Source organism: Penicillium canescens (assembly GCF_028828765.1).
Source record: "Penicillium canescens strain IBT 15451 chromosome Unknown utg000004l_segment0_segment0, whole genome shotgun sequence".
Taxonomy (NCBI): domain Eukaryota; kingdom Fungi; phylum Ascomycota; class Eurotiomycetes; order Eurotiales; family Aspergillaceae; genus Penicillium; species Penicillium canescens.
The window spans coordinates 3,080,393-3,101,588 of record NW_026703966.1 but is presented as its reverse complement, the minus strand read 5'-3'; the positions used below and the strand labels follow the sequence as shown (position 1 = coordinate 3,101,588).

The following is a 21,196-nucleotide window of genomic DNA, read 5'->3' as shown; positions in this document are numbered from 1 at the left end:
GTCTAGAAAGATGAATAAAGCCGTGAGATATATGAGCTGAGCTCGGGTGTATCTGTATAGAAAGTAACTTTAATCGCGTTGCGAAAAGGAAAGTCCACTGACGATGCTTGTTTGCACTGTTTGCCGGACCCGGACCTCGGCTGCGTCTGGGGTTCTCCGCGGTTGATCATCTCACCTCCCTGAGCGATGTGAGCCTCTGTCTGGGCGCATTTGGATTTCTTTTCTCTTTGGTTGGTTTTCAATGGCGACGGAACGCTCTCTGGCTACACTGCTGCGGTCGCTGCAGGCGACTTCTAGCTTCCAGGATGCTGCTGGGTGAGTGTTATCTACTCCGACCATGGACTTGGGCGTGAATGTGAATGTGATGTTAATTATATCATCAGTCTTCTTCCTACAGTTACCAGCTTCCTGTCTATGCTAGGGAACCCCTTGAATTTGACTCTTCTCGCCTCTCAACTTCTTACCGCTCCCTCGCTCTGGAGTCAGCCCGTTGACCTCCATGCTTGCCGCAAGATCCTTAGCGTGTTCAATACTGCTGCTATTGCTGTCTTGCAGAATGAAACTACCGATGAGCCGCGGATACCATATGGAAGGAATCGCAAAATCGAGTGCGATGCTTGGGTGAAGGCCATTGCGGAGGGCGCTGATGACAAGTCCCCGCGATGGCGGCATACACTCCTGCTGGGTGGTATCCTGATGGGATTCGAGGGACAGAATCGTCAGGGTCTGCCGCGACATATTCGAATCAAACTTGAGTCTGCGCTCGCTACTGCGGCACAACTAGCGTTGGAGGAACTGAGTCCCGAGGCTGGTATCGATGCGCAGTGTATCACCATGGTGTTGAATTACACATTCGAGCTCTTATCGGATCTTGAGAGAAGCAAGATTGATTATGATCGCTTACTTCCGGCAATGCTTCAATCGGCATACTTGTCCCCGGAGGGTCTCGAGGGTGGATATTTCTTGGGATCTATTGATCAAGATATCGTCGAGGCTCCCGGAAAACAGTTTCGATGGTCGGCAGACTCCCCTACATTTGCTATTGTGACTGCAATAGCTGCACGTCCGCTTGTCTCGACGTTAGGTCCTCTGTCACGTCTCATTGCACATTCAATTGATAATGCGCGCGATCCAAGGATCGTCGCCCGTACAGTTGATCAACTGGCCGATTTTGTTCGGACCCTGATGGTACAATGGCGACAAAACAAGTTGTCCGAGATTGATGTTGCAGAGGAAGTTGAGTTCCTCGATGCCGAATCGCGAGAAAAAACACTTCCTGCGCTGTGGCAAATGTTGCGGAATTGCTTATACTCGGTGGTTATCGCCCTCAGGGCCGTCCTTGGGAGAACCATAAATGATCCGGCTCTTGCTGCCAATAGTAGTAAGTTACTATCGAATCATTACTCTTGGGTTCGTACTCATATTCCATTTAGGTGCGCCATATCTGTCGATGCAAGCTCTTCATATCCTTCGCAACATGTACTTCATCTCTTCTCGGATCGGTCAGAATGCCTCATCGCAGCAGACCTTTGTACTGCTGGCAGCCATCGATATTCTTTCGCAATACCCCGATCTTGCTGAGAACTTCTTGCGAAGTATAAAGCCCAGCGAGATTGGGCAGATTCCGGCTCATCCAGTCGAACGATGTCTGGATCTTTTCTTCTTGAATGCTGCGGAGCATTTCCCTCTTGTTCTATCGCCCGGGACAAATGAGGAGCTACTCCTATCGGCGGCATTCCCATACCTCACAGCCGGTGCCAACAACCTTCTGCTGGAGATTTTCGAAGCTGCTCACAGCCTGGTGCTTGTCGTCTTCGCCATTCCCCATAACTCGGAACTAGCAGCCAAGCACCTCCCCTTTTATATTGATAACCTATTTGCCGTAAGTCTAACCCATTCGTTGAATGAAAGCAACTTCTAATTCCGTGCAGGTCTTCCCCAACAACCTTTCTGCACGCCAATTCCGTCTCGCTTTCAAAACCGTCATCCAAATCACAGCACCTCCCTCACCTTTAGCGAATAGCCAACCCCTTCTTCCTTCCATCCTGCTCGAAGTGGTTCATAACCGCGCTTTAAATGCTTCCTCCACACCCATCCCGGCCCAAGGACTAAATCCCGACCTGAGTCACAGCCCACCTCTCTCTGAACAAGCTGTCCTCACTTTGGCTCTTCTTGATTCTCTTTCATCCCTCCGAGTCGACGATCTTAAGGAGTGGCTGCCCCTGGCGGCACAGCTGATCAATGCCATTTCTGACCGCAATATGCGCCACACTTGCATCGATCGGTTCTGGGAAGCTCTGGCTGGCGGCGAGATGGACGTTGATCGTGCTCACTGCTGTGTCACTTGGTGGAGCACGGAGGGTGGGCGTGAGCTTGTTCTCTTTGGAGCCGAGACTGCCGGTGACTCGGATGAGAGTGGACCTTACATGAGTGGGGCAGTCGGTGGTGTTGCACCCGAGAGTAAGCTATAATGATGACAACGTACGCGGCCCGGAGATGGAGCCAGCATGCCTACGGGTAGATCACTTCTTATACCATATACCAGCTTTCTAGTGAATCGAGCCCAGCTGCGTAAATATTTAAACAAGGCCTTTGTATTCGCTCAAAACATATGTAATTTGATTTCATGTAATCAGATGCCTGGGATTCCCACGGGTGTATCCTTCCTGTACTGAACGTACGCATCGCCGAAGAAAGAAACCAAGTAAGCCTCCTCGCCTGTAGAGATAGAAACCGGTCAGCAAAACAGTTCACCACACACAAAATATGAATCAGAAAACTCACGCTTAATCCTGCTGGAAAAGAACCTCCATAGCACGAGAGCATACCCAACAAAGCAAACAACATTCCCAAGAACCAGCTGCGTCCCAAGCCCCCACCAGAAGAACCCAAAGTAACTCGGATGCCTCAAGAACCGATAAAGCCCCGAATTAACAAGCACATGACCCTCCTGATGCCGACTCTGTACATGATGATTGAAATTCCCACCGGCTTGCGCCATAGCAATTGTCCTAACAACCTGCCCAATCACCAGCAGCACGAACCCCCCAACAAGCAACAGGGAAACCTCCCCACCAAAGAAAGGCTCAGAAACAGAAAGCATCCGCGCAAGTCTTGACTGCCCAGGCCAGAAAATATGCGACACTAGACACTCCACAACAGCCGAACCATGCGCAACGTTATACGCCCACCCATTTGACGACAACAGGAACGAAGAAACAGTCGCGTAGCGCGTGTTATAGCGCGCCGTCACGAAAAATTCCAGGAAATGGAATAGACTCAGCGCGGCGATGAAGAAGGGCACGCGCCACAGTGGTGTGCGGTGTGTTGTGGCTAAGAGGAGAGTGAGACTGCTTGTCAGGCCTAGGGTTGTTCCTAGTAACATTGCGCGCAGGGAGATTCCGCTCAGGGACATTTTGCCGTTTGGGTAGTTTGAGATGTCGATGTCGGGGGTTGCGTCGGAGTAGTCGGAGGTGGAGGTGCCGGAGGAGAGGGATGCGGAGGAGCTTGTTACGCTTGTTGCGCGTGTGTGATTTGGGTGCCAGCCTGGCTCGCTGTGCGTGCGTGTGAAGTTTTGGGTTGGGGGCATGGTTGAGGTTGGCTCGGAGCCTGTTGTTTTTGCTGTTGTCATTGTTGGAGGTTGGATTGGATGTGGGATTGGGGAGTTGTGTGAGATGGACTAGGGGATTCAAAATGATGCCTCAGAGTTCAGAGAATTGAGCTGGCATCTCTGGTGGTTCAAGACAATTTATGTGGGAGGTTCATTGTGTGAGAACAATCTTAGCGGTTGTATTGTTCCCCCGAAGACCATGACACATCCACCCCACATGGTCCGGGCATAGCTCCGGTATAAATGTCCACTCCGCTCGTACTACACCTGTGCGCGTCTTATTTCTCCTTGATACTTGATCCGGATAATGTCTACTGAGAGAGAGAAGATGCTCCGCGGGGAGCTATACCGCGCCTTTACTCCAGATCTTATTGCAGCTCGGACTCGCTGCAAATGGGCTTGTAATCGGTTTAATAACTCGGAGGAAGTGCCTCGTCGGAGATTAGTGGAGATGTGGAGAGAGTGAGTGGTGTTGTCTGTGTTCCCTTTTGGGAATATGTTATGGTTGTGATCGACTAACACGTCCTACAGTATCACTGAAGATAAGACTCCTCTGCCACCAAAACTGGATGATCCTGTCGCAGATGATGATCTATTTCGGAATGAGCCCTGGGTTGAAGCACCCGTCAAGATAGACTATGGGTTCAACGTCAAGCTTGGGGAGGGAGTGTTTGTCAACTTCAACTGTGTCTTCATTGACACTTGTCCTATTACCATCGGTGCTCGTACCATGTTTGGTCCTAATGTTAACTTATTTTCGGGTACTCATCCTCTTGATCCTGCTGTACGAAACGGAACTGAGGGTCCTGAGTTTGGAAAGCCCATTCATATTGGGGAAGACTGCTGGCTTGGGGGTAATGTCATTGTACTTGCTGGAGTTACGATTGGCAAGGGTGCAACTATTGGGGCTGGAAGTGTGGTGACCAAGGTATGTACTCTTGGACCTTTTGATACCGAAGTGACTAGAAAGCAATGTATGGGTAGACGTACGGATCAGATCATACTGACTTATACAGGATGTCCCTGCTTTCCATGTCGCTGCTGGGAATCCAGCTAGGATCATCCGCCCAATTGAAACGACAATAACAGAATAATCGCTCACTCTACTAGATGGGATCTTGCATTGGATAGAGCATCTGTTTGCATCTATAAAGGCTTACATCAATGAAACAGCTGCGTAGCATATATGTTATGCACGCCTAGCCCGATGGAAGATATAGAGAGGATAAATGTAAGTAGCACGACAGCTATCCAATAGTAGTAAACTATAAGAACCAGTTCATGCCAAGAATAGCTGATACATATCGTATAACGGTAAGCGCCGTCCATAGGCACATTAGACATAAGCGCCAACTAGTGCAGCTAGCGAGTTATAGCTGAAGTATTCTAACAGTTCAGATATAGATACGCATTCTTCTAACGGTTCTTATTTAAAAACGCTCTAGCAATCAAATCTGATGCGGAGGCTGCTTTGTTAACGTGCCGATCCCGTTTCTCAGCGCAACGTCACTGGTTCAGGCGCGTCCCCCAAAAAAGCTGTCGACCGCTTTATCCAACTTCATTTGCTCACTGCCTCGTTTTCCTCTCTCTATCTCGCGTCTCTGACCTCACCCTTTCCTTCTTTCTTCATTTTCATTTCGCATCTCCCATTCTCTTTACCATTGCCCCGGCAGAAAATGTCATGGCAGTATCCCCGCCAGATAGCTACCACCCCCCACCTGACACTCCCTTGAACGAAGACAACGTACGCGACTCCATGGAGGATCTCGATCCTCAAGCGACCCGGAAGCGTCCGCGCCTCGACAGTGGAAGTCGTGTGAGCCCGTCTTTGTCGCTCGACGGAATGTCTCGTCCTGTATCCGCGCCTGCCTCGGAAATGGACGAGGATCCAGCTCGCCCTGCGAGCAAAGTCACCATTAACATGAAATCTCCTCCCTCTCCCGCCACCCTTGAGCTTCCTTCCGCCGAGTCTCAGCTCCCAGACAATGCCCCAGAGCTCCAAGTCGACTCCGATGCAGCATCCGCCAACGTCATATCCATCCACTCTTCATCCTCCCAAGGCTCGCCTCACATCGAAGTCGCCGACCCCGAAGATATGAATCAAGAATCGAATCACTCCAACTGGAAGCCTCTCGCCGAGGTTTTGAACGAACAAGGCGACATGGAAGTCGTCGAGGACGAAGACATTGTACCTCTAACCGACTCTTTTCCCAAACTACACGAAGACATGAGACCCCGAGACAACTTCAAGGCGATTGCTGACATGATTGAACATGGTACGCGGGACCTCGACTCAATGTGACATGACATGGACTAACCTTGTGAGCAGGACACCCGCGCGAAGGTATCGCACTTGCTGCAATGAAACAATGGCTAAATACCTGCGTGAACAACCTGGACCGAGTCACACTGGAGGCCTTCATGGAAGAACCGGAATTCTGGGGAAATTTCCCATTCATCATGGAACGTCTTGTGTACAGGCAACGACCTCTGCAATTGGACGATGACGAGGACACTCTGGTCTTTCTCGAAGAGCTTCTGCTCGACTATGCCCGCCTGGTCTTTCACTTCGTTCGCATTGACACTGTATCTCTCAGTCGGGTTCAAGACGATGCAGACATGGAAAGTGTTACGATGGCTTCTCGACGTTATCTCGCTTGCTTCCCTTACATGCTACAGAGTTCCAACGTTCCGCTTTACCGTGCCATGGATGCTCAATGTCGCATTGGTATGAATAAATTTCTTGCTTCAGTGAAAGACGACATTGCATTGCCTCCATTCAATGCATCTCGCCAGTTGCTTGATTATGCTACCCTGGTTACTTCTCTGGTTCCGACGCATTCAAAACTTCTCCAACATCTCCCACAACTCACGATGTGCGCCTGCGCCTTGCTTGGAGTGAATCTAGATCAGAATTCGTCTCGTATCCCTGACTATTCAGTCGAATCCGCTCCTGCGGCCCCCAGCTTGCAAGAATTCTTCGATATGACGCGAGCTGTCGCTACACAACATGAGAAGTATGTCACCAAGAAATCACCACTAGCTACAAGTGATGTGAGTGAACACCTCGTCCGATCTGTCTTCCGTGCCTACAATTTCCTTTGCTCCGCCGATGACAAATTCGTGGTCCAACTTGCCAACCACTTGGGGATTGAATTGCCCGAAGATCTTCCCGAATCCCAACGGGTGATGGCTGTTACTTGGGCATGGAAATTTGATGCTATGAAGAAACACCTCATGGAAGGTCGCATGGAGCTTCGGGTGCATGGCGTGGACGCTCTGCAAACGGATCTGGTCAACATCTGGACTCACAACTCACCTCCCAACACTCCAGAGCCTGCCATGGTGCTCATGAGGTATCTGGTGAAACTGCTCCGTGAACACAAGATTCTCGATTATTTGGTGGGTGTTGATTCTCACCCCCAGTTGCTCACCCGTACGAGCAACATCTTTGGATTCCTGATCATGACCCATACCTACACCGATCAGGACACGGATATGATCTGGAGGACTATCACTGAAAGTCAGGACGATCGAACCGTCTCCGAGGTTGTTAAAATGCTTGCACGAACATTCCCCATTCATGCGTCCAGATCTGCTCCATTGCTATATGTGTGTTCCAAGTTGCTTGAGTTGCCCTTGGAGCGATTTGACAACCGCATAATCGAGCTTTGCGATCAACTCGTGCCTCGCATGCGTGAACGAACTTTCAAGCGCGAGCCGGAACTGGCGCATGTAGATGCCATTCCACTGAAACTTTGTGTTCGGCTCATTCGAGAGAGCTCTGGTGCAACGCACCTACCTCCTGACCAGAGGGAACTCATGCAGACATTTGGCAGCGAGCAGCTCGGCCTATTTATGAAGGCCGGCCTGAATGAATCGGATAAAGTGGAGACATACGAACGCTGCATCCAGGATATTGCCGAGATGAATTCATCCAGTGCAGGCAGCATTCAAGTTCTGAATTCCTTGGTGCCCTTCGACGATGCACCGGAAGTTTGGAAGCTCGCAAATGATTTCGACTTGACTAGACTGGTAATTATGGAACTTCACAACTTTGTGAACAAAGACCAGCGCGAACGCGAGGATCTGTCTTTCGGGCACGGCTTCCCCTCAAGAGTGGAAATTTTGAGACGCCTGATCGAGATGGCACCAGAGACGATCACACCTGACCTTGGCAACACGCTTTGGAATGAGGTTCTCATGTCCAGGAATCTGACGCTTGAGGAGCGTCAAGTGATTTGGAAGATGATGGTTGATGTCGCCAACCGCAGTGTTCAAGAAAACCCGTTTCTAGAGCGTTGCATCCATGAGTATCTTCCCAGCTTGTTGCCCGTTGACTACTCGCATGCGGTACTGTGCTTTGCTCAACAAGCACTCCACTATCAAATCCAGGTAACTCTGCCCCCTACCGCCGGTGAAGATGAGGTGATCTCCATCCTTGGGATGGATCGGATCTGGAACTTTATCTTAACGGCACCACCGAACACGATCGAAGGCGAGGCAATCAAGTTCGCCATCAATGTCTATCTGGATCACCCCATCGTCCGTAGGGCTCCCCGCTCGGCTATCGATGCAACCCATATCGCTTTAGTTGGTCGTTGCGTGGACCAACTGAAGTCTGCCGCCGCTGCACTGAGGCCCTCTGGCAATGGAACCCCCAATGGAAACGCTCCCATGGAAATGGATGGTTTGAATCAAGATCTTGGAGGAGAAGAGCTCATGTTCAGCCGTTCCCTTCTCTTTCTCCGTCAATTACTCCACGGATTGCGCGCCAGGCCGCAATATAACTCTCCCCGTGGCACTCCGCCTCGCATTCCCGAGCGCTCATTGAAAGGCGACCCCATCAATATCCAATACCAATGCTTCTGTGGTAACTCTTCTTCCAAGATCGCTACCATGCAAATCGGTGCTTTGTCGACGGCCGCGGAACTTGTTGAACGCCTTGTGCAGCTGAGTCGATTTTCCAAGTTAACCACTATCATTGGTGGACAGAAGGTGGATTTGCTTCAAGACCCCAATGCCCTGGTGCAGAACCTGAAGCTTCCCTCCGGGTTGCTCATTGTACGGAAAGCACCTAACGCTCAGGAGCTTCCTTGGGCTGGTCGAACCCAGTCTTTGACATCTGTCGACAGTGAAGTGTTGAAACATTTCGATGAGTTCTATGATCTGCTCGAATTGAAGGACGACCTGGCTCGACAGATCATCGATTTCCTGCTCGTCTTTCCGCCTCAAGAGCAAGCTGTCAATCTGGTCCGGTCTGTTGACAATTCCGAAAAAGACATGTTTCCCTTGCAAAAGCCTTTCAAGGCCCTATATTCCCTCAATACCCTGTCAATTTGTCTGCACGAAGAAGCCTTGGAGACATCTCCGCGGTGTGATTTCATATCTCACAGCATCAAAGTTCTAGTTGCGTTCTTGACTGGAGACGAACTGCTTGAGTCTATGAATGGTAACCCGATAGGCCCTTTGCTCGCTACAAGAGCGGTCGAGTGTCTTCTCTTCGCGTTTTCTGTTTACCGCTCGGCTGATGCGGATGCCGCTCTGGTTCCTGAACCAAATCATTTGGTCCAACGCCTATGCAAGATGATTGATATCGGACTCCAAGACTCCCCTGATTCGCTCAAGGCAAATTGCCTTCAAAAGTTAATTTGCAGCTGCTTTGCGGTTTTGCTTGATGGCTCAGTGCGTGATCAAAATATCTGGGATGCTGTCAAAGAACAGGCAAATTTCGATGATCTGATCCTCTCATTGCTCCTGATTGACAGCCAAAAAACTATCCGGGTTGAAGCCTTGGAACGCATCAAGATAATCTGCGGCCCTTTGAAGCCATCCAAGTTGCCAACAAACACATCCGCTGAGGAAACTGGAAATTCTACCGAGGACCCCCTTCGAATTGACATACTTGCTACTCTCTGGAACTCGCTAGTACAGGTCATTCCCACAACCCCTCTATACGCTACCCAGTCGGAGGAATTCTTCAATGCTACTCTGTGGATGTTCCGCACTATCGCCGAAAAATCACCATGCGATTTAATCTTCAATGATTATCTCAAGCAGTGGAGCTCATTCATGTTAAGGCACCAGACGGAGGAATTCATTGGACGCGAGCCAGTTGATAATCTGATTGTCGGATTCTCTTCTCTGCTAGAATGGTGCCTCAAGCTGGCCAATGCTGCCAACGTCCACTTGGACACTTTGGACATTGCCGAGCAGATTTTGCAGAAATATCTTTTCCCAGATCTCTCGCCAGAGTCAGCAGCCCAACAAGATGCTCGAGCCCCAGTCATGAACACCAACACCCGCCGAACTCTGTACTGTGTTGTCAGTTTGTTGTGCAAACAGAGCGACGAGACTTACTTCCGGGTTCTGGAACATTTGAACACAACTGTTCCACGGGATGTTACTTACTTTGACTGGTCTTTCGACAGATTGGCGATGATTCGTTCCCAAGAGGGCTATGCTGGTTTGAGAAACCTTTCGAACACTTGCTATCTCAACTCCTTGATGACACAGTTGTTCATGAATGTTGAGTTCCGGGACTTCATATTGAAGCTTCACATTGCGGATCCAGACTCTCAGAAACTGCTTTTCGAGACCCAGAAATTGTTTACTTGGATGCAAGAGACTTGGAGAAAGAGCATCGAGCCGCAGGATTTCGTCGACAGTATCCGGACCTTCGATAATGAGCCCATTGATGTTACCATTCAGATGGACGTGGATGAGTTTTACAACCTTCTCTTTGATCGCTGGGAGTCTCAGGTTCTTGATGCCGAAAGCAAAAAGAAGTTCCGTTCGTTCTACGGAGGTCAACTGGTTCAGCAGATCAAATCCATGGAATGCCCTCACATTTCCGAAAGACTTGAGCCTTTCTCTGCAATCCAGTGCGAGATCAAAGGCAAGGCCAGCCTCGAAGATAGCCTGCGCGCTTACGTGGCTGGCGAGGTCATGCAAGGAGATAACAGATACTTTTGTACTTCATGCGATAATCATGTGAACGCTGTGAAGCGGGCATGCTTGAAAGATGTCCCCGACAATCTGATTTTCCACCTCAAGCGTTTTGATTTCGACATGGTGACCATGCTGAGAAGCAAGATCAACGATGAATTTGTGTTCCCACGTCATATCGACATGACTCCATACACCGTTGAGCATCTGACTGATCCCGAGCAGCCCGCCAAGCCCGATTACTTTGAATTGACTGGTGTCCTTGTTCACACGGGTACGGCCGAGTCGGGTCACTATTACACTTACACCCTTGAGCGACCTTCGCCCGATGGAGAACCTTCGTGGGTGGAGTTCAACGACTCGGATGTCTCCAGATTCGACCCAAGTTCAATCGCGGACCACTGCTTTGGCGGCCCGAGTGAGCAAATGCAGTACAATGGCGAGCCCAAGAATAAAGCCTGGAATGCATACATGCTGTTCTATCAGCGTGTCTCCACCATGGAGGAATCCAAGTCCGTGTACAAGCCTGCGAAGCCCAACATCCCCGTGCATGTTCCGGTTTCAGTTGCGATCAGCAACCACATTGCTATGGACAACGAACTTCTCATTCGGACCTACTGTCTTCTGGATCCGCAATACGCCTTTTTCGTGGAAAGTTTACTTCAACGCTGGTCTGGCATGGCCGACGACAATCCCGACAAGAGCTTCGCAGAGACATTAGCTATCAATGTCGGCATGGACACCTTCGAACAAATGGTTTCAAGAACCAAGGACCTTCAGGGACACCAGGAATTGTTCACCGTTCTCATTTCCATGATTAACAAAAGCCCCAACGCTGCGCGTTCTAGCCTTGACTGGATTTTCGACCGCAAATCGCCAATTCGCAACCTTATGACCAAGATGCACCAGCCAGAGGTTCGGCATAAGGAAATTTTGTTGATCATCTTTGCTGTCAAGCACCTTCACATGCTGTCTAAGGACCCAAATCTCGAAGAGAGTGAGCAAGCTTTCTGGCGCAACAGCTTCGAGGAAGTCATCATACGTCTTGTGCCCATGCTTATAGAGGTGTGGCCCAGTGTCCAAAGCATCTCGCGGGTGTGGGAAGATTACTTCGGTTTCTTCGTCAAGTTGTGCAATTATGGACCTTGGGTTGTTGAATTGCTCGCTGATAAACAGATGTTCACCATCTGCCTTCAAATCCTCTGGCTCGACGAGGATGACAAAAAAAGGATGCGGGTCCACCTCCCAAACTACTGGCGCATGCTTGAGAAAGGCCGTCGATTTACCTACTTGAGTATGCTGTCGCTGTTTCACACCTTCTTGAAACATATCGATCTTTCTCTTGAGCCCGTCGGTCTTCAGGATCCACGTTCAGTTTCAAATGGCAAATTCTCTCTTAGGCTCCATGAGATGGAACTCATCAAACCGATTGAGAGGGATGGATCACTTGCCATATTGAGGCATATTCTGAAGCACGATGGCCTTGCCAGGAGCCAGACAGCACATTTGATCATTGCTACATTCTTGGGCGGAGAACCCGCGGCAGGCTTCCTTCCTTCGATCCAGAAGACTATTGAAAATGGATTAAGGATCGAGCCTGCTGTCCAGTGCACACCGTTCCTTGACGCAGCCGTGATTTTCTGTCAACACTGTCCCATCAAGCAGCGAGTCATTGATATGATCACCTTTGTCGCCAACGGCGTGGACAGCATTGACAGCAGCGGTGGTCAGGAGCACATTGCCTTCTTCATCAGCCTCTGTCAAACTTCTAACGAGCGACTCAATCTAAACGCCAATGCGTTGGCTGAGATTGTCTTCACTATGATTCCAACATGGGCTCCCACTTTGCTCATTGACAGAAATGAGAACGTTCGGCAGAGTATGCAGAACATCCTTGGTGTCTGGGTCTTTACCGACCGCAACGAGGAAGCTAGCTCTGAGGGAAATGAAGAGGACGACGAAACCGACCATGACCCCATCCAAAAGCGACGACCTGTCATTGGCAGGGAACTGGTGCGAGCTAGCATCGATCGACTTAAGACAGCATTTGTGAAAGACCCACCCCGACGCGTCGATGGCAGACAAATCGAGAATATCGCTGCAGTGATGCAGTATTGCCTGGGCAATTACTTTAGCGACAGCGAGGAGGACCAGCAAACTGTCACAGAGGCCAAAAGTATGTTTCAATCCTTCTGCTCATTAGCATCTGTTTCTTTTCTCCACAGTTCAACGTTATTGACACCTTCCCTGCTGCAGATCTCTTATTGCTTCTGGAAACATTGTCACTCGAAGAATTCCCCGAGGACCAGGCTTCCGGTACGTACTCACCCCTTGCCTAAGTCGGTAACAACCCAAGATCGAGTCTAACCCGAAGCCGCCAGAATCCGAGGCTCCCTCTCCCGAAGAATGGGAAGCCAACTCGGCAATGGCCAGTGATTCCGAGATCGGAGTTGCAGGATCTCCATAGATCACGCATGCTCTTAAAGCATTGTGCTTTCATTTCATTTTGTGTCTTATTCTCATGCGTTTTTGCGTTGTCAACAGATTCAGCGAGCGTCATATGGGACAGTGATGGTGATGAATCGGAAGGTTTTCACACAAGTTACGGATTTTACGAACTTTTGCTTTTTATTTTGCTTGTTCTTTCATTCTTTTTTTGCTCTCTCATATGATTAAATCCGGCGTTACCTTGTTGCTTGCCATGAGCCGGTGCAGGGTTAACTTCAATCAATGGTGGCCGTTTGTGAGCCAGCTCTCTTTGTGCATTGCATATCTAGCTGTTTATTTTCAAGGGAAAAAAATTAAGCATGCTGATATTGCACTTTATGTAAGATTGACTACAAGTGGAGGAAGGAAATGAGCTGGGAGAAGGTCCATAGACCATAATCGTTTATTTCATCGAATGGAACGTGAGGATTGAATTTTTATATCGCATTTTTTAAAATTTATCCCTCTTCCTCTCCACCAGCAGGAACATTGGCTTCATCATCTGACAATCCCTCCACGGCAGCGAGTGCGCCCTTCTGGGCTTTGATGTTACCCTTAGACCCAGATGCAGCAGCGGGTGCAGTGGCGAGCTTTGAGGCTGCGATACCGCCAGAAGTGACATAGAGGAAGTAATCAGCGGGGTAGTGATCAATATGGTTGAAGAAAGAACCAAATCTGCAATATAAAGTCAGTATGTGCTCTGTCTTTCTCTTTCTCTCTTGATATGTAAAAGGGAGAGATATATCATACCCAGCACTCTGCTCCTCCTCCCGAAAAATCCGATCATAAATCTCCCGCTGCTTAAATTCATCCATCTCCTTGGTATACTTATCGAAGTGAATAGGCTCACGCTCAAGAACTTTAGCCTTGGCATTGTAAGCACCGAAGATAGGCCGCTCAAGCAAGAGTCCCAGACCCGGTGCCTTGGGAATAGCAATACGGTCCGGACCGTAGGTCTCAGTAATACGATCGGGGTTGCATCCAGCACGGACAATCATTGTGGCCATAGCGACCATCTTGCGGATCTGGTGCATCATGAAGCTCTGGCCGTGGACCTTCAGGCTGAGCCATTCCGTGCCGTCGATGATGATCGGCGAGGTGTTCACGACGAAGCTCTTGATGTGCCGCTTGGCGGAGGGGTCACTGTGTGCCTTTTGGATGGTGTAGTTGTGGAAGTTCTTCGTTCCAACATACTGCGTGAGAGCGTCTTGCAGGCGGGCGATGCGTGAGGCTGGGGCGCGGTAGGCTCGGCGGGCTGTTAGGTAGGCTGCCTTGACAGCCTTGACGGTGTCGATGATGAGCTTTTGGCGCTCATCCATTACGAAGGGCTTCTTTTCTGTTGACTGTTCTGTTGGTTGCTCGGTGGGCTTGTCCGTGGACTCTGAGGTTGACTCCAGGGGTTCCTTGGTTTCATCGCTTGCTTGCAGGGCTTCGCGTGAGTCGTCGAGGTAGAGGGACTTTTCGACGATTTGACGGATGTCCTCGGGCACCTTTGCCAGGATGGGCTTGATGTACTTTTCGTCCACTTCTTCCCAGTAGCCAGTGACTGCTTCCTGTCTGGCCTTGACTTCATCTAGTTCGCCAGCTTTCTCGGCAAGCTCGGTGATCTTTTGGCCGAGATAGGTGCTGGGGTGAGGGGGCAGGAGACAGTGACTCGGCATTAGGTATTCATATACGCGGGAATCACACATCTGATAGCAGCTGAAGCTCTTGGCTGTGACCTCGTAGCCCCAAACCCGAATCTGGGAACTGAGGTGCTCGTTGATCTTCTGGATGATATCCTCGTCCTCGACAATCATCTTCAAAGAAACGACATTACCGGCAGCGTGGACTCCCTTATCTGTGCGCGCACAGCGGACGAAGGAAGACTTCTTAGGATCCGCTGCATTGGCTTTTGAGATTGCGCCGGCCTTGACGAAGGCAGCGAATAGGTCACCTTCAATGGTGCGCTGGTTCTCGTTCCTAGTCTCATTGTCAGCGCATAAGTATATCATGATGAACCAGTGTAGACATACAACTGCATGCCCGAGTATCCAGTTCCCGAGTATCCAATCAGCACGGCAACCTTCTTCTTAGGGCGCCGTTCCTCGCCATCAATCTCCTCCTTGGTGAACTCAGTCGCGTAGATGGGCAGGGTAACTTCTTCGCCATTCTCGATTCGGCGGCGTTTAGCCTCCATCTGTTGCGTCTGGCGCTCTCTCTTATCTATGCCTTGACGACTTGAATTAGTTAGCCGACCATGCATTGAATGGAGATTCCAATTGATGCAACGTACGCCCACTCGGCTCGTCCCATATCGCGCTTCTGACGCCTTCCACCACCTCCGCCTCCTCTTGACGGGTTCGAGGCCATTGTATCCGCTCAAAGGTCTTCTGTAAGTCGGCGCGAGGTCTCGTTTGTTGCAAAAAGAATGAGAAAGCGGGCAGCTGAGAGCGAAGCTTCGGGTGTTGCGTCGAACCGAGCTGGCAATATTTGAGCTTCGGGTTGTCGGGAGAATCCCAGAGAGGTTCTGCCAAACAATTGAGGGACGCATGAAAATGACTTGGGGGAATTTGCCCTCGTCTCCGCGGTCCATCTTTTCCATATCGGCCCTAGACCTATCTTGGCCTAGCGTAGCATAGAGTAGACTAAGCCAAATACGGCTAGAATATATGCCTCAGGCGGTGAATCATTTTGCATGTGACGTGAAGCTTCCAGCCTCAATTGCGCTCATCGTTCATTCACTCAACAGACTTGGCGCTGTAGCCCCGGCGCGCTCTTCTCCCAGTCACTCCTTTCACTTTGTTTCTTCTCGGAGATCAAAGCATGCTTGCTTTGCTGAAATCTTAACTACACCCTGCGAGTTGAAGCCTTGCGCTCTCTTCGGTCCTCACCCGCATTACTTTTTGACCGCGATCTTCCTCTCCGAGCACCGCCACCACCACCAATATGGACCTTGCGAATACCCTCATCCGGACTGTGGCGCGCGCCTTCTACGAGACCCGCCACATTCTGGTGGTCGATGCGCTCTTCCTACACTCAGTGTATGATGATCTTTCAGGGTTATGCTGAATGATCGACTTACTGACCGTTATAGACTCCACGCTGAGGATCTTGCGTTTCTGATGGGAATGCAACAAAAGGATCTTCGCAAGCTTTGCGCTAAGCTCCGAGAGGACCGACTGATCGCAGTGTATGGTCCACGGCCACTGACATGCATCTTGCATGGAACGAAAGGAGCTGAGCTGATTTGAAATTTCGTTGAATATAGAAGCACCCGCGCCGAGATCCGTGATGGGTCCACTCGTCCTGTGAACCGCGAATACTACTACATCCCCTTGCACCCGGTTGTTGATGCGATCAAATACAAAGTTTCCAAATTGACGGCGAACATCAAAGCGCAATACACACCGAGCGAGGAACGTAAGGAATACATTTGCATCCGATGTGGAACCGAGTGGACGGAATTGGACGTCCTGAGTCTGGTTGGCGATGAAGGATTCGAATGTCAGAACTGTGGCGCAGTCCTGGAACGAACCGAGGATGTCAAGGGCGTGGAGGGAATTGACCGTACGGGTCATGAGAAGAACAGCAAGCTAATGGCCCAGCTTGACAACATGCTCAAGCTCCTGAAGCAGATCGATACCGTGGAAATCCCACCCAATGACTTTGAAACTGCTTGGGACCACAAGGTGGAAGTCCCTAGGAACCAGAGCACACATCCAGTTCGTGCCGCGATTGTTGTTCCACCCAAGGCGCAGGATATCACACGTCCCAACGCGAAGACTGATGCAGCCGCACTGGAGATTTCCCTTACTTCGAGTGAAGAGAAGAGTGCTGCTGAGCAAGCCGATGAGGCTGCTCGGAAGGCAGCCGTGGAGAAGCAAAATGCTCTTCCAGTTTGGCACACCCATTCTACTGTCAATTCAACGCCCGCAAATGGACAGGTCAAGACCGACGGTGGCAGCTTGGTGAAGCCCGAGCTTGCGGATGACGAGAAGCCCAGTCTGGATGCCTTGGATGACAAGGTTGCCGCTTACTACGCGGAGATGGAGCGCGAGAAGGCACTCCAAGCCCAAGAAGATGCCAGCAGTGCGGATGATGACTCTGACGATGAATTTGAAGATGTCGAGGGTGTTTCTGGCCCAAGTGGACCGGGTACCCCTGCCACGAACGGCGGCCCTACAAGTGCTCCCAGCGGCTCGTTCAGCGGAGCTGGCGTCAAGCGAGATCTTGATTCCGCATCCAGTGCCCCTCAGTCCTCCGTTGGCACCCCATCCACTCCTGCTGATGATGGTCCTGCCGCAAAGAGAATTAAGGTCGACCCGGAGATCAAGCCTGACCCCGATGCCGAACCTGACACCAAGAACGAGGCAGAGGAATCGGACGAGGATGACGAGGAATTCGAGGATGTCTAACGAAATACAAAAATCAAACGTGGGCGCTGGCGCCAAAAATAATACAAGGCGGATAGATGTTGGACCCAATATTGAGGCTGGATGGTCATCAGCATCGCACCGTCCATACAGTAGGTATTACTGATGGATGAGATGTCCTATGGTTATTCACATGTCTGGTTGCTCCATGCTCGCTTTCTTATTCCCTTGTTTTCTAGGAATAAAACAAACAGTGACTTTGGTTTTTGCCTAGTTGCTTGTACCATATTAAGAATGCTTCCCCAATTTTCCACAGTACATGTAGGATCCCACTGGCTATGATGGAAATATCAAAGAAAGAACCTAAAGGTTTCTGAAGTGACATCTCGCTATTCTTTTCACAATGAGTCCGTGCTTAACGGATTTTGTTGAAAATACAAATAGAGCTTCCAAATGTATGTCTTGGGGTATATATTGCTTCCCTTCCTACTCATGTCTTTCTCTCCCCTTTTGCTCGATCATATATAATTACACAAAGTGAAGACCAGCAACTCATATCTGAATCCCGTCTGCTTTTGCGGCTCCAATGGCGAGCAAAGGCAAAGGAAGGCTATTCCTCGATCTAGGCCAGATTATAGTCATCCCAACATACCACACCAGACAGGACTAACCCAAGCCGCAACCGAGAACCTCCCGACATGGATCCTCCCACTCTGACGGCAAGCCCCAAGAAGTATCCAAACAATCTCCCATCAACATACCTTTCCCCCAAGCCCCCATTCTAACACAGACAGACCAGACTCAGACACGCCCGGCGCTCTAAACTCCGCCTCTATCACCGACTACAAAGCTCTCGCTCTCGAAAAGGAAGAGCAGATAACCAACTCCATCGCAGAGAAGATTTTTGCCGAATAGCAGCCTGCGAGTCAGGTATGTCAGTTATTCAAGAGATCCTGGGTATTCCACAGACTGATTGCTGATTGATTGACAAAAAGCTCTGTCGGAAACCACAAATCTGACACTCCTGGGACAAAGACGGCGAAGAATCCTGCAACACTGTTGGCTCACTGGTATGCTGACAAGGACACTCTCGAGGCAGGAGAGACTTCATCGGCGGCGAGAGTACGGCCCAGGCGAGCATTCAGGCAAGCACCTAGGATCGGACAACCCAGCGAGAACCCTCCGGCTTCGAGCATAAACTATCACAGGAAGGTGGAGGACGTGGTGCGGCTGCCTCGAGGGCCTTCCTGTTAGCCGCTGCAACCGGCTCTCCAACAAATCCACCCTTATCCCCAGCAATCGTTGGGATATACACGCATGGGATACCACGAGTGGAGACCGAGTATACGCCCATCAGATCTCACGTATGCGTATTTCAAAGTGTATACAATACGTTATAAGCCGAACCTAGACCAAATCCTCCAAAGAATAATAAATAGCCTTATGTTCTTCCTTGTCTCCTCAAGCAAGATGGTAAATGGTATGATATTTTCGGTGCAGTCAGCAATATATATTCATCCTTTCATAACACGCTTCACTATGGCAGCACTTTAGGTTGAAACATATCTGAACTTGTTTAGAACAAGATAGCAAATGATTAAGGTATTTTCCTCAAGGTGGTCTTAATACACGCTTTCTTCTGCGCTTGGAACTACCTGCAGAGGATTTGATACACGTAACGGTCTAGAGGTTTATTTGTCTCAGGAAGCGACTGAAGTACTGATCTTGAAGCTATATCTTGAATGAAGAATCTGGTGGAAAAACTGTAGTCGTATTGATGATAGATCGATGCTCTCCCTAGAAGGAGAAGACTGCATGCAAACTTCCTGGGGCATTTGCGACACCTTAGGCCAATAATATGCTACAGTCACGGGTTCCACCACTACAATAGCTAAAAACAGTCAATAAGGCTGTAGGGCTATCGAAGAAATGGCGAAATTCAACTGATTGGCTAATCCCAAAAGGAGAAAAACCCAAAATATTGAAAGAGGCTGGGGCTGGAGGAATCACAGTCGGTGACTTGCCCAAATTCGAACAATGGGATGGAGGTGAGACAATCCTTTGTTTGCGAGCCCTACATCGCGACTCTATTGAATCTCCTCCTATTGTCAATTCTCCAATTACGTTTTCTTTTCTTCTCTTCTTCCAGATTCTTCTCATCTTCCAACAAGACTTTCTACCTTCACTGTCATACCACCTCCTGCCAACAACATCATCATGGCATCCCAGACCTTCTCTGTGCTTTCTGGCCAGCTCGACTGGGCCGCATGGAAGGACAGTATCCGCGACCATCTGTCGGAAATTGACCACTACGCTTGGGACATCATTGATGGAGTTGCTGCATATCCGCAGCCCACGATCCAAGTTCCCCTTGTCGAAGAGATCGCTGCCCAGATTGCAGCTAACAACAATGTTTCTGTCACCGAGTTGACCAACGAACACGCCATGTCATACTACAACAACCTCACCACCAACATCACTCCTAACCAAGACAACTACGCCACCATGCTCGGTGCCTGGCGCCGCGCCAACAACTTGGGCCTGCAAGCCATCCGCGCCTCCATCACCGACATTCCCCTCGGAATCATCGTGGGCATGAACAGCTCTCGCCTGGCCTTCCTCCAGCTTGAGGAAGTCTACGGCAAGCTCCGTCCTGACTACGGGAAGGTCCGGGCAATGTACTACGACTGGTCCCAAATGCGCTTCGCCGACGATGAGGACCCCGCCGTCTTTGTTCACTGCTTCCGCGAGGCTCTGGCACACATCCGGTGCCAGCCTTACTTTGTTCACCCCTCGTCCGAGTGGCTTGTCCTCAACACCGCTATCAAGGACTCGCAAATCGGCTGGGAGTTCCTCGAGACACTTCGGATGGACAACCACGGGGCGGAGGGGTGGATGAGCCAGGTGTACGAGGAGTTTCTCGAGCACGCGGTGGACCACCATCACCAAGCTCCGTATGAGGACTATGACTCCGAGGAGGATTCCCGGGGCTCTTCCGAGCCCAATGTTTTCAGTTATGAGCCTGCCGCCGCCGATAGCTCCCTGACCAGCAAATGAGCGTGGCCTGGGCCCGTTCAAAATATTCTTTTAAAGTAAAAGCTTTGTATCATGACACACAACACAGTACTTTCTCCCGGACTTCTCTCTGTTTCTCTCTGTCGCGGGCGTGATTTCAGGTAGCAGTATGGTAATCCGTTGGTCTTAGGAATTTTTGCTTTAACTTCATCCAAGCGTCACTTTTCAGCAAATATATCGATGAGTTGGTTCAATCCATGTTGTTACCGGGAGGACTCATTGCAGCTACGTGCCTCAAGTAAAATTTGGATCGGGCGGGAAATGGCCTATGGGGCTTTATAACCCTTGACCAATGTGATTGTTCCGTCGCCGACCCTGCGACCGGAAATCCATGGTCTAGCGAGATCTCCCGCGTGGGGGCCGCTGTCACTCTTGAACTCCCAACTATCTACTGAGTCTTGAAGTGGCTTTTACCTCTAACCTGTACCTTCAATTGAAATTCCAAAGGCCAGGCCGGAGATATCACACACACTGGACCGGTAGAAATAAGCTTGTCTGATTTCAAGCACCTTGCGTACTGGAAAATATCTGGGCTCTGGGGCTGATAGGGCCCATAACATGAGCGGCACCCTGGTCCGCCGAGACGCCAGCATGCGGCCGTTTCTGCCGCTCTAATGGACCCTACGGCCCAATCAAGAAGCTAAACAATGCACCCAACACATCATATGAGGTCGCTAGAATCCCTAGTGCGACCCTAGGACGACTAGACTTCCCCTGAGCT

At 50.1% G+C, this 21,196-nt stretch overlaps 7 protein-coding genes across 7 annotated transcripts; 5 read left to right on the top strand and 2 right to left on the bottom strand.

Annotated features, from left to right (window-relative positions):
- Positions 1-211: 211 nt before the first annotated feature.
- Positions 212-2,471, top strand: pex8 (putative peroxisomal membrane protein Pex17; the record flags this gene model as incomplete). The annotated part of the gene is made up of 4 exons (XM_058515290.1): positions 212-315; positions 384-1,381; positions 1,434-1,882; positions 1,932-2,471. Exons 1-4 carry the CDS (start codon positions 242-244, stop codon positions 2,469-2,471), a joined length of 2,061 nt encoding a protein of 686 aa, XP_058372468.1. The 5' UTR covers positions 212-241.
- A 161-nt stretch (positions 2,472-2,632) lies between these two features.
- On the bottom strand, positions 2,633-3,631 carry N7446_006541 (protein-S-isoprenylcysteine carboxyl O-methyltransferase; the record flags this gene model as incomplete). Its single annotated transcript, XM_058515289.1, has 2 exons — positions 2,633-2,718; positions 2,785-3,631. The coding sequence occupies 2 exons, from the start codon at positions 3,629-3,631 to the stop codon at positions 2,633-2,635; spliced, it is 933 nt and encodes a 310-aa protein (XP_058372467.1).
- Positions 3,632-3,917: 286 nt separating this feature from the next.
- Positions 3,918-4,704, top strand: N7446_006540 (sugar O-acetyltransferase; the record flags this gene model as incomplete). The annotated part of the gene is made up of 3 exons (XM_058515288.1): positions 3,918-4,072; positions 4,142-4,538; positions 4,627-4,704. The coding sequence occupies 3 exons, from the start codon at positions 3,918-3,920 to the stop codon at positions 4,702-4,704; spliced, it is 630 nt and encodes a 209-aa protein (XP_058372466.1).
- Positions 4,705-5,291: 587 nt separating this feature from the next.
- On the top strand, positions 5,292-13,025 carry N7446_006539 (uncharacterized protein; the record flags this gene model as incomplete). Its single annotated transcript, XM_058515287.1, has 4 exons — positions 5,292-5,886; positions 5,940-12,734; positions 12,815-12,874; positions 12,940-13,025. 4 exons carry the CDS (start codon positions 5,292-5,294, stop codon positions 13,023-13,025), a joined length of 7,536 nt encoding a protein of 2,511 aa, XP_058372465.1.
- Positions 13,026-13,503: 478 nt separating this feature from the next.
- Positions 13,504-15,397, bottom strand: N7446_006538 (pseudouridine synthase PUS2; the record flags this gene model as incomplete). Its single annotated transcript, XM_058515286.1, has 4 exons — positions 13,504-13,720; positions 13,796-15,007; positions 15,061-15,264; positions 15,321-15,397. The coding sequence occupies 4 exons, from the start codon at positions 15,395-15,397 to the stop codon at positions 13,504-13,506; spliced, it is 1,710 nt and encodes a 569-aa protein (XP_058372464.1).
- A 369-nt stretch (positions 15,398-15,766) lies between these two features.
- N7446_006537 (putative transcription factor TFIIE complex alpha subunit) lies at positions 15,767-17,577 on the top strand. The gene is made up of 3 exons (XM_058515285.1): positions 15,767-16,068; positions 16,122-16,217; positions 16,296-17,577. Exons 1-3 carry the CDS (start codon positions 15,974-15,976, stop codon positions 17,440-17,442), a joined length of 1,338 nt encoding a protein of 445 aa, XP_058372463.1. The 5' UTR covers positions 15,767-15,973; the 3' UTR covers positions 17,443-17,577.
- Positions 17,578-19,617: 2,040 nt separating this feature from the next.
- On the top strand, positions 19,618-20,457 carry N7446_006536 (uncharacterized protein; the record flags this gene model as incomplete). The annotated part of the gene is made up of 1 exon (XM_058515284.1): positions 19,618-20,457. The coding sequence occupies one exon, from the start codon at positions 19,618-19,620 to the stop codon at positions 20,455-20,457; it is 840 nt and encodes a 279-aa protein (XP_058372462.1).
- Between the last annotated feature and the right edge of the window lie 739 nt (positions 20,458-21,196).

Excerpts from the sequence above, each read along its gene's own strand:
- N7446_006537 (XM_058515285.1), top strand. The coding sequence starts at position 15,974 with ATGGACCTTGCGAATACCCTCATCCGGACTGTGGCGCGCGCCTTCTAC. Across the intron at positions 16,069-16,121 it reads GCGCTCTTCCTACACTCAGT|ACTCCACGCTGAGGATCTTG; the intron begins GTATGATGATCT and ends TGACCGTTATAG. Across the intron at positions 16,218-16,295 it reads GAGGACCGACTGATCGCAGT|AAGCACCCGCGCCGAGATCC; the intron begins GTATGGTCCACG and ends CGTTGAATATAG.